Source organism: Myotis lucifugus, unplaced genomic scaffold (genome assembly GCF_000147115.1).
Source record: "Myotis lucifugus unplaced genomic scaffold, Myoluc2.0 scaffold_7, whole genome shotgun sequence".
NCBI classification, from domain to species: domain Eukaryota; kingdom Metazoa; phylum Chordata; class Mammalia; order Chiroptera; family Vespertilionidae; genus Myotis; species Myotis lucifugus.
This window is the reverse complement of record NW_005871055.1, coordinates 14,197,334-14,212,319: the sequence shown is the minus strand read 5'-3', so window position 1 is coordinate 14,212,319 and position 14,986 is coordinate 14,197,334. Positions and strand designations below refer to the sequence as shown.

The 14,986-nt window shown below is 40.0% G+C and overlaps 1 protein-coding gene across 1 annotated transcript in view; it reads right to left on the bottom strand.

The window, feature by feature from the left end:
• LRCH1 (leucine rich repeats and calponin homology domain containing 1) overlaps positions 1–14,986 on the bottom strand; it is a 116,866-nt gene that overhangs the window by 79,799 nt on the left and 22,081 nt on the right. Inside the window, 1 exon segment of the mRNA XM_023749185.1 lies at positions 454–580. Within this exon segment, the coding sequence (XP_023604953.1) occupies positions 454–580 (127 nt within the window).

The window sequence follows — 14,986 nt, the reverse complement described above, 5'->3', positions numbered from 1 at the left end:
CTGTGGTCCTGGAGGCTGCCGCTGGCTCACCTGAAAGATGCCACATGGGTGCGAGACAGGGTCCTCGCAGGTGCCCAGCACCTGAAGATGGGGGGGAGGCTTCCCAGCGCATGATCCCTGGCATCCCAGGGGAGGGTAGCAGGGGGAGTGAGAGAGAGCTCAGAGAACACTCCCCATTCTCACCGCACCTCCGGTGTCATCCCTGCCTCCAGGTAGCCAGCAAGAGGTTGCAGCACATTGCAGACGCCGGCCATGTTCTGCGCTGCCCCCTGGTAGTCATAGCGAGAGACTGAACTCTGGGTCGAATGACTGCCCGAGGGGACAATTTGCATATTAAGCTTTTATTATATAGGATAGACTCAGTTCCTCTCTGTCCAACCATAGCAAAAAGTTTTTCTGACCACTTCAGCTGACTATGATTAGTAAGCAAGCACCATAAAAATCAGTACATACCAACTCCATTAACTGTTTGAGCTGACCAATCTCTTCTGGCAGCGATCCAAGTTTGTTGTTACTTGCAATTAAGACTTTGAGAGGCAGACCACACAGGCAGGCGGGCAGGGTGGACAGCTGATTTCGACTGAAAAGACAATACAAGGGCACATGTGAACATACAGGCCACTCCATACCATTTGTGAATCTTTTTCACAAGCAAGGAGAAAAAGAGTGAGCTGAAAAGACACTTAACAAATATGAAAATCCAATAAAGTTTCTGCATATGTAATAACTCAAAACTCATATGTATAAGACAAGAAAATATATTTTACAAAAAGAGAGGCATAGCTGTTCTGAGGTAAGCACAAGGAACCCCTGCAGACGCTGAGCCCATGGCCAGCCCGGGGACAGGTGGGCAACATGCCCTGCATCACCAATAGCAACAGGAAGCTGGTGCCAACTGTCATCTTCCTGACAATGTGAACAGGAAATCCTGAGAGGACCGAAGGCATTGTCTCACCTATTTTAGTAATAATGGAGAGATCATTTTCCTGCAACTCACAAAACCACCAGCCAATTTCCAACGTTTTGACTCACTGTGGCTGTTTGCTTAGGTATGTGCAAGAGAGCTACTTAAAAAAAAATCATTATTGCTGAGTTTTCTGAGAGGTGGGAAAATATTGAAGAAATGAAGTCTAAGAATCATCCACACGTATATGGCAGTGACTTATTTTATCTCCTCCCTCACAAGCAGCCCCTTTCCTGGTATCAAGTAAGGAGACAGATGGTTTTCGGCTTTCCTTTCTTTTCTGGCCATTCTGCTGATGAAGTCAACAACCAGACAGTAAACATAAAACTCTGTTATATGTCATGGATTGCACCTACTTAGAACTTCTCTGTGTAAAGCTTCAGAGGCTGTGGTACTGTATGCATGTATTTATGGGTGCATATAACATCTGTGTGTGCAAGGGCATGAGACAGACAGATGGGCTGCAAACACACAGATTGTTACCAGTGGTCATTTTGGGGGAAGTAGGTACAATGAGTGGATTTTATTTTCTTTACTACATTTTGCTGAATTTTCCAAAATGACTACAAAGTGCTTTTATAATTAGGAAACATATCCTATATAATAAAAGCCTAATATGCAAATAGACCGAATGGCAGAACGACCGGTTGCTATGATGTGCACTGGCCACCAGGGGGCAGACGCTCAATGTAGGAGCTGCCCCAAGGCTGCAGGCCCCAAGGCAGCCAAGGTGGGTGCGAGCAGGCCCCCCAGCCCCCCCCCCCCCCCCCCCCCGCCGATCGTCCCGCCAGTCGCCCCACAGAAGGAGGTGGGCTGGAGAGGGGAGACGGGACAGGCGAGCGGGAGGTGCCAGGCCAGCCAAGGTGGGTGCCAGTGAGGGCCCTCCCCAATCACCCCACCAGTCGCCCCACAGATCGGCCCTAATTGCCAGCCAGGCCTAGGGACCCTACCCATACACAAATTTTGTGCACCAGGCCTCTAGTATCATTATAAAAAAATAAACTTCATCTGGATACTGGTTATATGAATGCTTCTTTTGTGAAAATTCATTAAGATGTACATTTATGATCTGGGCATTTTTCTGTATGTGTAAAGGTTTTACTCTCTCATTCCCCCATACCATATGAGAGTGGAGGGATCTGGTTAGCCAAAGGGTATCTCTAGCTACTGGGCTCATAAAAAACAGGTGTTCTCTTGAAAGAATCTTCCTAATATGGGTACTCTGTTGTAAACACCCTGACACCTCTCCTGCTCCTGGTCCCCAATTCCCAGGTAATGAGGTTTTAGCAAGAAAAGATATGGCCACATCTTCTCTCTACTGCCCAGGCCCAAAGAGAAAGCTATTCCCAGAGAGGAGCATAAGAATGAGAGAACTTTCTCTATGAGGGTCCAGCAGAGGAGAGGAGATTGAGAGCCCTATGGGGGTGGGGGTGGGGGTGGGTGTTCCTGGCACTAGAAAGACCAGCTAGCTCTTCACTCCCTCCTGGTTAGGATGACAGGCGAGAATAAGGGTGATGGGCTCACCCTGGCCCTCTCTCCTGATCTCTGGGGATAGTGGCAGGAGAATTTAGGACTACTAGCCTGTCTGTCTGTCCTCTCAAACCCCTCCTGCACCCTGTCACATCCACAGGAGCCAATGGGGCTCTTCTGGATGGAGGAGGAGAGGCCCTGCTTCCTGATGAGTTTTCTTTAAATACACTACCTCCTGCCCTGACCGGTTTGGCTCAGTGGATAGGGCGTCGCCCTGTGGGCTGAAGGGTCCCCGGTCCCTGGTTCAATTCCAGTCAAGGGCATGTACCTTGGTTGCGGGCACATCCCCAGTCGGGGGTATGCAAGAGGCAGCTGATTGATGTTTCTCTCTCATCGATGTTTCTAACTTTCTATCCCTCTCCCTTCCTCTCTGTGAAAAACCAATAAAATATATTTAAATCCTGAAAAGAGAACTCAATTTATCAAAAGGTGGCAAATAATTTGGGATGTAATTCGTGGTTATAAAATATTCATTAATATGTAATTTCATAAAGTGAGGATTGGTAAATTAAAATGTTAATAAGACAATTTTATTATTTGAGCTATACTAAGCTTCCTTTTCAAGAGATAATATTGGGAACAAAGATAATTATGTTCAAAAATTTCTACATTCCTATTTTCCACAGAATCAACGATTACAGCTGAGATCTTTCCTTTGTTTCTTATCTTGGAAACTCAGATTTAAACTATTCCCAGTCTCACTACCTTAATGCAGGCATCTAATCATATTAACAGATTTTGAATTGGAGAGGCATTTATCTTACTATTTAAGTAATGAAATGAAGGCTCTGTTTATTCAGAAGCATGAGTATTTGAAATAGCTTGGAATTCTTCCAGGGTGGGTACTAATTGAAAATAAAATAAAATTTAAGCTTGTGAAAGCATTTAGTTTCTTTGATAGGAAAGAGTGCTATTTATGCTAAAAGCTGCTGATGAGATAGGTATTTATTTATGCCCCACACATTCCTGTATTTAATCACCAGTAGACCAATAACATGCCAAGTCTGGTGATAATACAACATGCCACAGACCTGGGGCACATTTCTTCTATTGCATCTATCTGTTCCCTCAGCCTCTACCTCACATATTTTATCACAGGATGTTCCAGTATGACTTTTAATTTCCCCAATCGAAAAAGGAAATACACATGCACACAAAATCCCATTAGCTCTCCAGCAGGTATTTATAAAGGAGAGGAGAAATCGTTCCCTTTAATCCTCTGCCCACATCAGCAGCCTGAGCTTTTTGAAACCACTCATCTGGCATATTTCTCAAGCAAATAAGTGCCTCAGGCTGAAATCCACTACCCTACCCTCCCACTAGTCTCCTGGGGGCCTGAGCCCTATAAATACCCCTTTGAGGAAAGAATGTGTAAAAATAAGGCCATTTAGTGTCTGATAAAGTAACATTTACCTTCAAATCTAGCCTGTGAGCCATATCTGAAAACAAAATAAAGAATTAACTCACTCATTACAAAAGAGTAAATTAGTGGGGGAAAAGGGCCACTCACTCAGTAGTAGAAATCATAGATCCAGTCATGGTGGCCAGAAACTTCCTGCCATCAAAGAGCCAAGCTCACCCAGCATCCCATCAGGCTCCCTGCCCATCAGCATAGAGGATGGCACAGGGAGCAGTGAGGAGAGGAAGGCAGGCAGTGGGCTTTTACCACAGTTACTGTAATGCTTGTCTTCCATCTTGCTCAGTTGAATGACTCTCCATTAGATTTGTCTATGTCCTAATTCCAAGATGGAACAAGGCAGCTCAACATAGTATGAACAATTTTGATAGCCTAAATTTCTCTTGGTTTCAAGTATCACTTAATCTAATTCTTAAATTAAGAAATTCACAAGCCAGGTCATTTATTTGTGGTTTTACTTTTGCAGAGTCTTATTTTAGTGTATTTTTACTATGGCACTTATTAATATGGCACTTATTATTAATGTTTTCAAACTTAGTATTTGACAATTTATTATTGGTTTATTAGGGAATTATTTCCTTTAAAGTATGTGATGATGAAGGCATGCTATATTGTTACATGTGACTTTATTATCAGGGCATCATATGTATTTTTTATTCTACTGGACTATAAGAGTGAGCAAAAGTAGGTTAATAATAACAATAAATACAATAACTAATCTACACTAATAAAAGAGAAACATGCTAATTAGTGTACAACCGCTACCCTTCCCATTGGCTAATCAGCATATCCTTATGCAAATTAACTGTCAGCCAAGATGGTGGCCGGCAGCCAGACAGCTGGAAGCGAACATGAGGCTTGCTTGCTCCAGTGACTGCAGACTCCAACATTCCCCGCCTGACTTGCCGGCCTCTGAGTTGCAACTCTAAGAAACTTTGTAACAAATATAGAAGCTAAACAAAACCCCAGAAACCAGCTTTCAGCCAGCCGGGATCTCAGAGCTGGAGTTATACATTGTTTCGATTATAGAACACAATCAGCAGTGGAAGCCTCAGAGCTAGAGCCAGAGCTAAAGCTGGCCCAGAATTAAAAAAAAGAAAAAGAAAAAAAAGAGCGGTTGGGAGCTTCAGTCAACAACCGCCAGCCTGAAAGCAGCCCTCAGCCCCTCACCCAGACTGGCCAGGCACCCCAGTGGGGACCCCCACCCTGATCCAGGACACCCTTCAGGGCAAACCAGCCGGCCCCCAGGCCTCTATCCTATATAGTAAAAGGGTAATATGCCTCCCAGCACTGGGATCAGCGGAGCCGCGAGGCCTCCTGGCACCAGATCAGCGTGACAGGGGGCAGTGCCCAAACCCCCTGATCCCCTGCAGCTCTGTGTGTGACAGGGTAGAGCCATAACCTCCCAACGGCCCTGCCTTTGAGTGTGACAGTGGCGGTGCCCCAACCCCCTGATGGGCCCTGCTCTGTGCGTGACAGGGGGGAGCTCCTCAACCCCCTGATCGGCCCTGCTCTGTGCATGACAGGGGGGAGCTCCCCAACCCCCTGATGGGCCCTGCTCTGTGCATGACAGGGGGGGGCTCCTCAACCCCCTGATGGGCCCTGCTCTGTGCGTGACAGGGGGCAGCGCCCCAACCCCCTGATTGGCCCTGCTCTGTGCGTGACAGGGTACGGAACCCCAACCCCCCTGATGGGCCCTGCTCTGTGCGTGATGGGGGCAGCGCCCCAACCCCCTGATTGGCCCTGCTCTGTGCGTGACAGGGGGTGGCACTGCAACCTCCCCATCGACCCTGCCTTGAGTGTGACGGGGCGGTGCCCCAACCCCCCAATTGGCCCTACCCTAAGCATGACTGAGGGTGGCATCACAACCTCCCAATCCGCCCTGCTCTGTGCATGACAGGGGGCGGCGCCCCAACTCCCCAATCAGCCCTGCTCTGAGCCCGAACAGGGGCTGCACCTAGGGATTGGGCCTGCCCTCTGCCACCCAGGAGCAGGCCTAAGCCAGCAGGTCGTTATCTCCTGAGGGGTCCCAGACTGCGAGAGGGCACAGGCCGGGCTGAGGGACCCCCCCTCCCTCCCCCCCCCGAGTGCACAAATTTTTGTGCACCGGGCCTCTAGTAATAAATAATTATATAAAAATAAACTCACAACTATAACCCTACTTTTGACCACCCCTGGACATTCTTTTTAAAAATGTGTTTATTGATTTTAGAGAGAGAATAAGAGAGAGGGAGAGAGAAACATAGATTGGTTGCCTCCTACACGCACCCTAACAAAGGACTGAATCCACAACTTGGGCATGTGGCCTGACTGGGAATCAAACCTGTGACCCCTTGGTGCATGGGACAATGCCCAACCAACTGACCACACCAGACAGGGAACTTGCATATCTTTTTTTTAGTATGTATGTGTATTCACTTAATAATGAAACATGGAACTCACACTCAACAGAAAATAATTTATAGGGTGATTTCTATAACAAATTCACTTTAACTCCCTTGATAGAAAGATCACCAACTGTGGAATTAGAAGACCTGATTTCAAATCTCATCTCTGCCACAAATCATCTATATAACTAAGGTTAACCTCTCTGGCTTTGTCGTCCATGAAACATAATACCTTCCTAACGTGACACATGAGATTTTGAATGCAAAAGTATTTGGCCCAACACTAAATCCATATATAAAGATTAAACCAAGCCCAACCATTAATGTTGCCAACTATTAGGGAGATAACCAAAAGAGCATATGTGCTTAGCTAGGTTTTAGTGGTTTTTATTTCGTAATTGCTAAAATTTCAGTCACTTTTAGAATATGGTTTCATATTTCACTTATTGAAAACATATCAATTAAAAATAAAGATCATTATTCTAAGGCATACTGAGGAGAACCAGGCTATACACTTTCAGGCCAAAACAAACCTTATAACTATTTCCAATGTGGAGAACCAACATCCTAAATAACAAAAGCCTAATATGCAAATCGACCGAACAGTGAAACGACAGGTCAGCGGGGGGCAGGGCCGGCGAGCAGGCAGTGCCAGGCCAGCCAAGGTGGGTGCCAGCGGGCAGAGGGAGGGGACGGTGATTGGGGGATGGCGTCATCCCCCCGATCAGCCTGCTGGTCGCCTCCTGCAGAGGGAGGCCACTGGCGGCAGTGGCGGGGCGATGGGGGGTGGGGCCGGCCATTTGCCAGCTGGCTTGGTCCCCCAATCAGCCCACCGGTCACCTCCCACAAAGGGAGGCCAGACATCCCCAAGGGCTCTGGACTGCAAGAGGGCACAGGCCGAGCTGAGGGACCCTTCCCCCACTCCCCTGCCCCCGAGTGCATGAATTTTTGTGTATCAGACCTCTAGTTACAACCACATGGATGACTTCTTTATCCATCATCTCTAATTCCAGGATCCCACCAGTTCTCGAGGAAACCATGCATATCTAAAGATCACCACCTCCATTTACAATTTGGTTTCCAAAGAGAAACAAGTAATGATGAATAGATCACAATTCTTTTAAGAAAATGTCACAGCATACATCTGAAGCGACACAGAAAAAGTAGGCCAGATTTCCTGGTTGACACCCTGGGCAGCTCACCCTATATTAGTCTCAGCCAGGGAGGGGAAGGAACAAGTATGTAGTACTTACTGTTATTGTTTGTTTAAATAGCATTAATTGTCTGTGCATGGCACGGGACCTATAGTCAAGAGCAATTATTACTGTATCCAAGTAAGTTTCCTTTTTCACAGGATACCTCACCTAATTGTGTTTTTATGTTCTTTTTGCATGCCCTATTCACCTTTCATTAAAGGCAGAGTAACTTTTCTGTTTTGTATATGACACTTGACTGTTAATTGTCTTCATGCACATACAACAGTGAACCATATCCATAGAGAACCATTTCCTTTTCTTGCTTGGTCCATTCTAGAAAACCCAGCCAGGCAACATGTCTCACTCTTGTTTCCCCTAATGACTACTGGTTGCCCTTGCATCGCCAGCCTTCTCCCTTCATTCCCACCACCATCATATGTCTGAGACAATCACCAACAACAAGAACATTGCTTTATGTTGCCTGGTCATGTTTTGGTCAACTTTAATTTCATAAATAGTAAAGCTATAAATATAATTTTAATCATATTTTACATGAAATTATTAATCTCAAGTGAGATTATGTATATGCATAAAATCTGGGAGTCTATGTTTAAATTTAACTTTGAAAGCAGTTATGCTACCTACAACTTGAGTATGACAATCATTTGAAAATTTAAAATGTTTCAAAACTAGAAACACAGTATTTAATTTTGAACCAGTTCTTAAACACTATACCAACCCATTCCACACAGACATACAGGCCATGATTTGAGAAGGCAGAGTCAACTTTAGAAAAGGAAACTGAAAGAAAAGCAAGAAGCACAAAGTGAGTGTCTAAAGCACCTCAGAACTCATGCAAATTGCTGCAACGGGTATTTCCCTGTGCAGTTCCACTGTGCATACCTGCACCATATTTGGCTACTGAAACTGAACTGGTTTCCCACAGTAACAGCCTATCAGTCTCCTCTTGAGTATAAACAAACCCTTTCTTAAAATATTCCATTTCTATAACCCTAACGGTCAGCAATCACTACTACCAATGTCTGTTTGAAATTACATTTCAAAGTGTGATTATTGAAAACTCGCCCCTTCTCAGTTATTCCTTCTCTTTTTTTCTAAAAGTTTTTCTAATTCCTAAAGGACAAGGCTCTAAAAACTGTTGCTCTTAATTTCCTCTATAACATGTATTATGTTCTTCATTCTAAAAAGAAGTTAAATGTTCAAAATCAAATATTCAAAGAGAACTCAATATCGGATACTAGCAAGAATTTGCAAAACCCTTTCTAAAGCAATAATGTAGATTTTTGGATTTTAAGTATTAAGACTGTAGAGGCCTGAGCCCTACGTCCTGAAAAATACCAGTGTGCAAAACATAGTTGCCGGCACATAGAAAAACCATCACTACTAGTAAATGGCTAGGAAAGATATTTAGCACTGAAGATAATTCCCCCACTTCCTGGAACCATGTTTCACATAGAATAGACTCTAATTTGCTTTACCAGAAAGTTACACCTACCTTACCTGCCATTTCCTCCAAGCCACTCCACCAAAGCCATGAAATTATATTTTTTGCTTTAACATTTCATTTTTCACAAAAAAGGAAAGGGATATTGATACTGATTTAAATCAGAACAGGCCACTCAAATCAACATGTACCCATGGACAATGAATTAATGAAAAAAATGTAATAAAAATTAAGATGCCTAAAACATTATTATTCATCTATTTCTAAGAATTTTTGAATGTGTAATATAGACTGACATGCACTAATATAAGCCTATGAATATCCTCTTATTTCTACTTATCCTTCCCAAGAAATGAGCCTTCATAATGCTTCTATCATGTAATTTAACAGCCACTGATAACTCAGTTCCACTTAACTGCTCTAATACTTATACAAACCAGTAGCATATCCCCTTTATTGACAATATTATAAAATCCACTTACTGCCCTAGCCAGTTTGGCTTGGTGGATAGAGCATCAACCTGCAGACTGAAGGGTCCTGGATTCGATTTCGGTTGGTTCTCAACCTTCTGGCCCTTTAAATACAGTTCCTCATGTTGTGACCCAACCATAAAATTATTTTCGTTGCTACTTCATAACTGTAATGTTGCTACTGTTATGGATCGTAATGTAAATATCTGATATGCAGGATGGTCTTAGGCGACCCCTGTGAAAAGGTCATTCAACCGCCAAAGGGGTCACGACCCACAGGTTAAGAACCACTGTTAAGGGCACATGCCCAGGTTGTGGGCTTGATCCCCAGTAGGGGGCGTGCAAGAGGCAGCCAATCAATGATTCTCTTTCATCATTGATGTTTCCCTCTCTCTCTCTTTTCCTCTCTGAAATCAATAAAAATATATTTTTTTAAATCCACTTACTTTACTCAAATACCAGACCTTTGTCACTGTTTTTCTTAGCCCATATTGTAATTCGTATGACATGCCACAAAACTTGATTCAACAAATTCAACAAACAATTCTTGGGTAGTTATTACAAACTAGTGGCCCAGTGCATGGATTCGTGAACACTGAAAGGAAATTAATGAGAAGAAATATTTTAATATCACTATTCGCCCTTTCTCTATAATAGAAGTGTCAGAGCTGAAAGAAAATTAGTAAAATATATATTAAAATAATATATAAATTGATTAATAAACAATAACATAATATAACAACATAGGCATGACATAAAAACAAGAAAAACATGACATAAAAACAACATTGATAAAAATAATGACTGATAAATTGATTAAACTTATTCTAATATCTCTCTGTACACCACATTAAGAGCAAAAACACTTTCAAAGTGCTTGACTAATTTTCCTTGTGATGAAGTATTTACAACTTTAACTTTAACATCACATGCTCTTCGAACTCGAGAGAAAGCAACATATAACTGACCATGTCCGAAAACGGGTTGAGGTAGGAATATTCTTACTCTGTCTAGAGTTTGTCCTTGTGATTTATTAATAGTCTTCACAAATGCTGGCATCACGGGAAACTGTCTTTTGAATTAATTTAAATGGGAGGCCAGTGTCAGATGGGGACAAATCAATTCTTGGAATCAGAACAACCTCTCCTTCCACAGATCCTGCTAATACTTCAGCTTTGATTATGTTAGGTCGCAATCTTTTGATAATAAATCTGGTACCATTACAAAGATCCCACTTACTATTAAGATTTCTCAGTAGCATGATGATTGCACCTACTTTCAATTTTAATTTATGACATGGCATTCCCAAACAAGTAATACTATTAAGAAACTAGGTGGGAAATTTTTCCTTTTCAGCATCATCTGTTGAATCGATGGAATCATCACTCAAAGTGTGAAAATCTTAAGGTGTGAAAAATTTCCATCGAAAATATCCAAGATTTCTTCATTTAATTTATGAACGTGCTCATTTTTAGGACAAAGCATCACACATTTAGATATATTTTTAATATTATCTATAGATATACTATTTCCAAAGGTAACTTCAATAATAGATACGTTACAAGTCATTTCAAGGGGGATTTCAATAATATCAATTCCGAGAGCTTTATATGTATCGCACATGAGCGAGTCAACATTTATTTTTAAATTTCCAGTGCATCATATGTACCGGCCGGTTGGTCAGACTGTTGGACAGATGGATGGTCGGCCACTTAGCCTTTTATATTTATAAATAAGGCACTGTGCTAGACACTTAGACAATTATTTTATTTATATTCACAACAATCCTGTAATGTAAACATTAAACCTCCTACTTTTCAGACACAAAACTTGACATTGTTCAGAGAATTTAAATAACTTGCTCCAAGTTGCCTAGTTAGTGAGTTGCTCTGTGTTAAGATTTGAAACCAGGTGGTTCAGGCTTCAGATCAAAGTCTGTGATCTTCCCTCAACACAACCCAGCCTCCTCTCATTTACTTTGGAATAAAAAGTGAAGGTAAACCAAGAAACTAGTAGGAGGACACCGAATTTCAAACAGAAGGCAATGAAACACTAAATTAGTAGTATAATGATTGAGTTATATAAAAGGGGAAGGAGGAAGGGGTCAAAAATCATTTATGAGACTCCAAAATGGGGTATTGGAGGAAAACAGTATGAACATGGGCAGGAACAAGGATCCAAGATATGCTCATTTGAGAAAGAAGAAAATGGACTTGGCACATATTGAATTTTGAGGAGTCAATAGATATTCAGGAGAAACTAAATTTTAGGCAATTGGGAAAATGAGAATTAGTGTTCAAATTAATCAAAGAAATGAGAATATATCTGAAACACGTGAGACATGAGGTCTGCAAGAGAGTATTTAAGGGTCAAAGGCTGAGCTTTGGGGAATTCAGCATTAAGGTGCAGGAATAGAAAGAACATCCAGGCACTGGAATAGAGAAGAAACAGAAACAGACAAAAGAGTGAGCAGGAAAGCATGTAACCAAAAAGCCAATAAGATTTTTTTTTCAGAAAGTCTGAAAAAATCCTCCCACACCCTCCAAGAAAACTTCAATCCTATAAAGAAAGGAGCTGGGAAGAAAAAGAAAAACACCTTGAGCAAATGTCATAAAAAATTAACAAGTGTTAAATCTGATTACTGGTGAGCGATGGAAATATTTTTCGTATTCTTCAGTACTAAACCTTTTTCTTGAAATAAATTACATATTGTAATCAGCAGAAACAAATGAATATTTATGTATATTTAAAAGACGCTAAATAAAAAATAAATCAGCCTGAATGACAGCTCTATGAAATACACTTTATGCTATAGTATTTCCGGGGCCTTTCTCTTTTCTACTTCTATTTAAGCTTATCTTTCAATACATTCAGTACATACAGATTACTTGGCCTTTGAATATGACATATGAAGATACATACTTTTTAACCTCATCTTTTTTTTAGACATGAGTTCTGGAGGATTCTTTGAGTGATACATATTCTTCTAAGTCAGTGTTTACAAACTGGTGTTCTAAAAAACACTATTTTAAGGCATGGTAATAGGTAGTACCAAAAAAAGAGAAGAGTTATGTGTCACTTGGAGAGTCACAATATTGATTAGCACAATACCCAAACTTTTTAAAAAGCGTACCTACTAACATCTACCAGAATACTTTTCTACAGAATGTATTTTGCGGAAATGACATTGTACTGACTATATACTCATATGGAGTCTGGTGGGTTTAAGTTTTCTTCAGATCAATTATACTCTATTCATGAACAGAGGTTAATAGATAACAGTTCCATATGACCCAACTCTAAAAATGACCAAACCTTCTGATAATTTGGATCTCACCCTTCAAAGAGAGTTTATCATTCTATCTGTCCTGATAGTCCATACCTTTTGTCTCTTAAACACCTAATATCTTTTTTCATGAACAAGTGCTATTTGAAATTCTTGGCTGCATTATTTTATCAATATTTTCCCTCCCTGAGTTTTCCAAGCACAAGCATTCCTTTCCAAAGGAGGGTAATATTTTTAACATCATATTCTGCAACTTCCCAGCCACTGCAGCATTTTTTATTACTTTTGAAATGAAGTGATATATTTAGATCTGGATTTGGAAACTAAAAAAACAAAAAACAAAAAACAAAAAAACAACAACTAATATTGTGTCTCTTTTTCTCAAAAGCAACTTTTATAAAAACTTTTTTTTTCATTCGTCCAGTTATTGTAATTGTTACTAATAAGCAAATAAGAACACCAAGGAACTAAAGTGAAGCCTGGGTTTGGCTATTATGCCCCCAGACTGCAGTCAAAACCCACTTGCCTAAAGCTCTAATTCCATGTGGCCTTTAATTTAAGGGAAGTAGGATTGCAGGATGCTAACAAGACAGAAAAGGCAGAGTTCAACAAAAAAAGGATTGAAAATTATGAAATCAAATTTTCACAAACTCCAATTTAATGGGTCTAGGCTTCAAGACTAGTTCTCATCCAGTTTTGCAATCAAATAACTAAAACAACTCACAGAAATTTAGTATCCAGTGCAAGTTTTTTCAGTCAACGAAAAAAGTATATTATTATAAGAATTAGAAAGTGCATAATATTTCATTGATAAGTCAAAATGTGTAGTGCTACAAATTCTTGTGCCACATATCCACTCACAAAGAGTCTTTTCAATTAAGGAATCCGATAGCACCATAATTTTTTGCATTCAAAGAATTACTGAACTTTCACTCTCAATATGTTTAAAGGCATTCTTGTGCTTGAAAACCACCCCAAATGTAAAGAAATAAGAACTATAAAAGAGTTTATAAGAAATGTGAAAGATAGAATCAGATGTTCAACATATAACTAACAGGGAATACCCAAAGAAGATAGAAATAATAGAGAAATGGAGGACAGAGCAATATTAAAAAAGATAATGACTAAAATTTTTCTACAGCTGATGAGAATTTTCATACTCAGGAAGGTAAGTCAAATTAATGTATATAGTCAAATTAATGTAATGTATATAGTCAAATTAGTGTAATGTATATATAACACATAAAGTTCAAAAGTACCAAAGACAAAGAGAAGATATGGGAAAAAATAAAAAGGAAAAATATGGAAGATTTTCTACAAACCTAAAATATTTAGACTAGCAAAGAGTTTCTCTGTAGCAAAACAAAGACCAGAAAACATGTCTTTAAATACAATAGAAAAATTGCCAACTTAAAACTTTATATTAATGTAGCCTAGAACTTTATACTAATAATTTGAAACTTCTTTCAATAATGGGGGTGGGGAATTAAGACATTTCAGAAAAAGACTATATTTACCACAAACAGACCTTCACTGAATGAACTTCTTAAAAATGCATGTCATAAAGGAAAGTAGACCCTAAAATGAGTGAGATGAGAAAGGAAGAGCGAGCAAAGAATCTGGTAAAAAATATGGGTGACTACTAATAATCAGTTGACTAAAAGCAAGGACCTAAAATAAAGAATAAAAATATAATCTAAGTTTGGAGAGAGGAGCTTGCAGTTTAAGCTTTCTATAAATGCTATTATTTTGGGAGTATAAAAGAGATATTTTTTACCTACAGAACTTTATTAACAACTTATAGGTAACTTCTCTACTAAAAGTATAAAAATATAATGATTAAACAAAGGAAGAGGAAAATTAGAATAAAAACTCAGAATATTCAATAGAAGGTAGGAAAGGGCAGGAAAAAAGCAAAGAACCTTGATAAGCAAAACACAAAATATGAAGGAAAATATAAATTCACATATACAAGTAATTATAACAAATGTAAATGGCTTAAATTCACATATCATAAGATAAAGATAATCAGATTGCTTTTTAAAATAATTTATCTATATTTATTTGGAGACACACCTAAAACTTTAGAGAGGTTGAAAATAAATGAGTGGAAAAAGATATATGAGGGCAATAGAAAACTAAGGTATAAGTATTAATTTTATATAAAATATGTCAAGAAAACCATTTTAAGGATACAGTGAACCACCACACAATGACAAAACCTGAAATTCACCAGGAAGACATACAATTTTGAATTTGGCCTCAAAATAC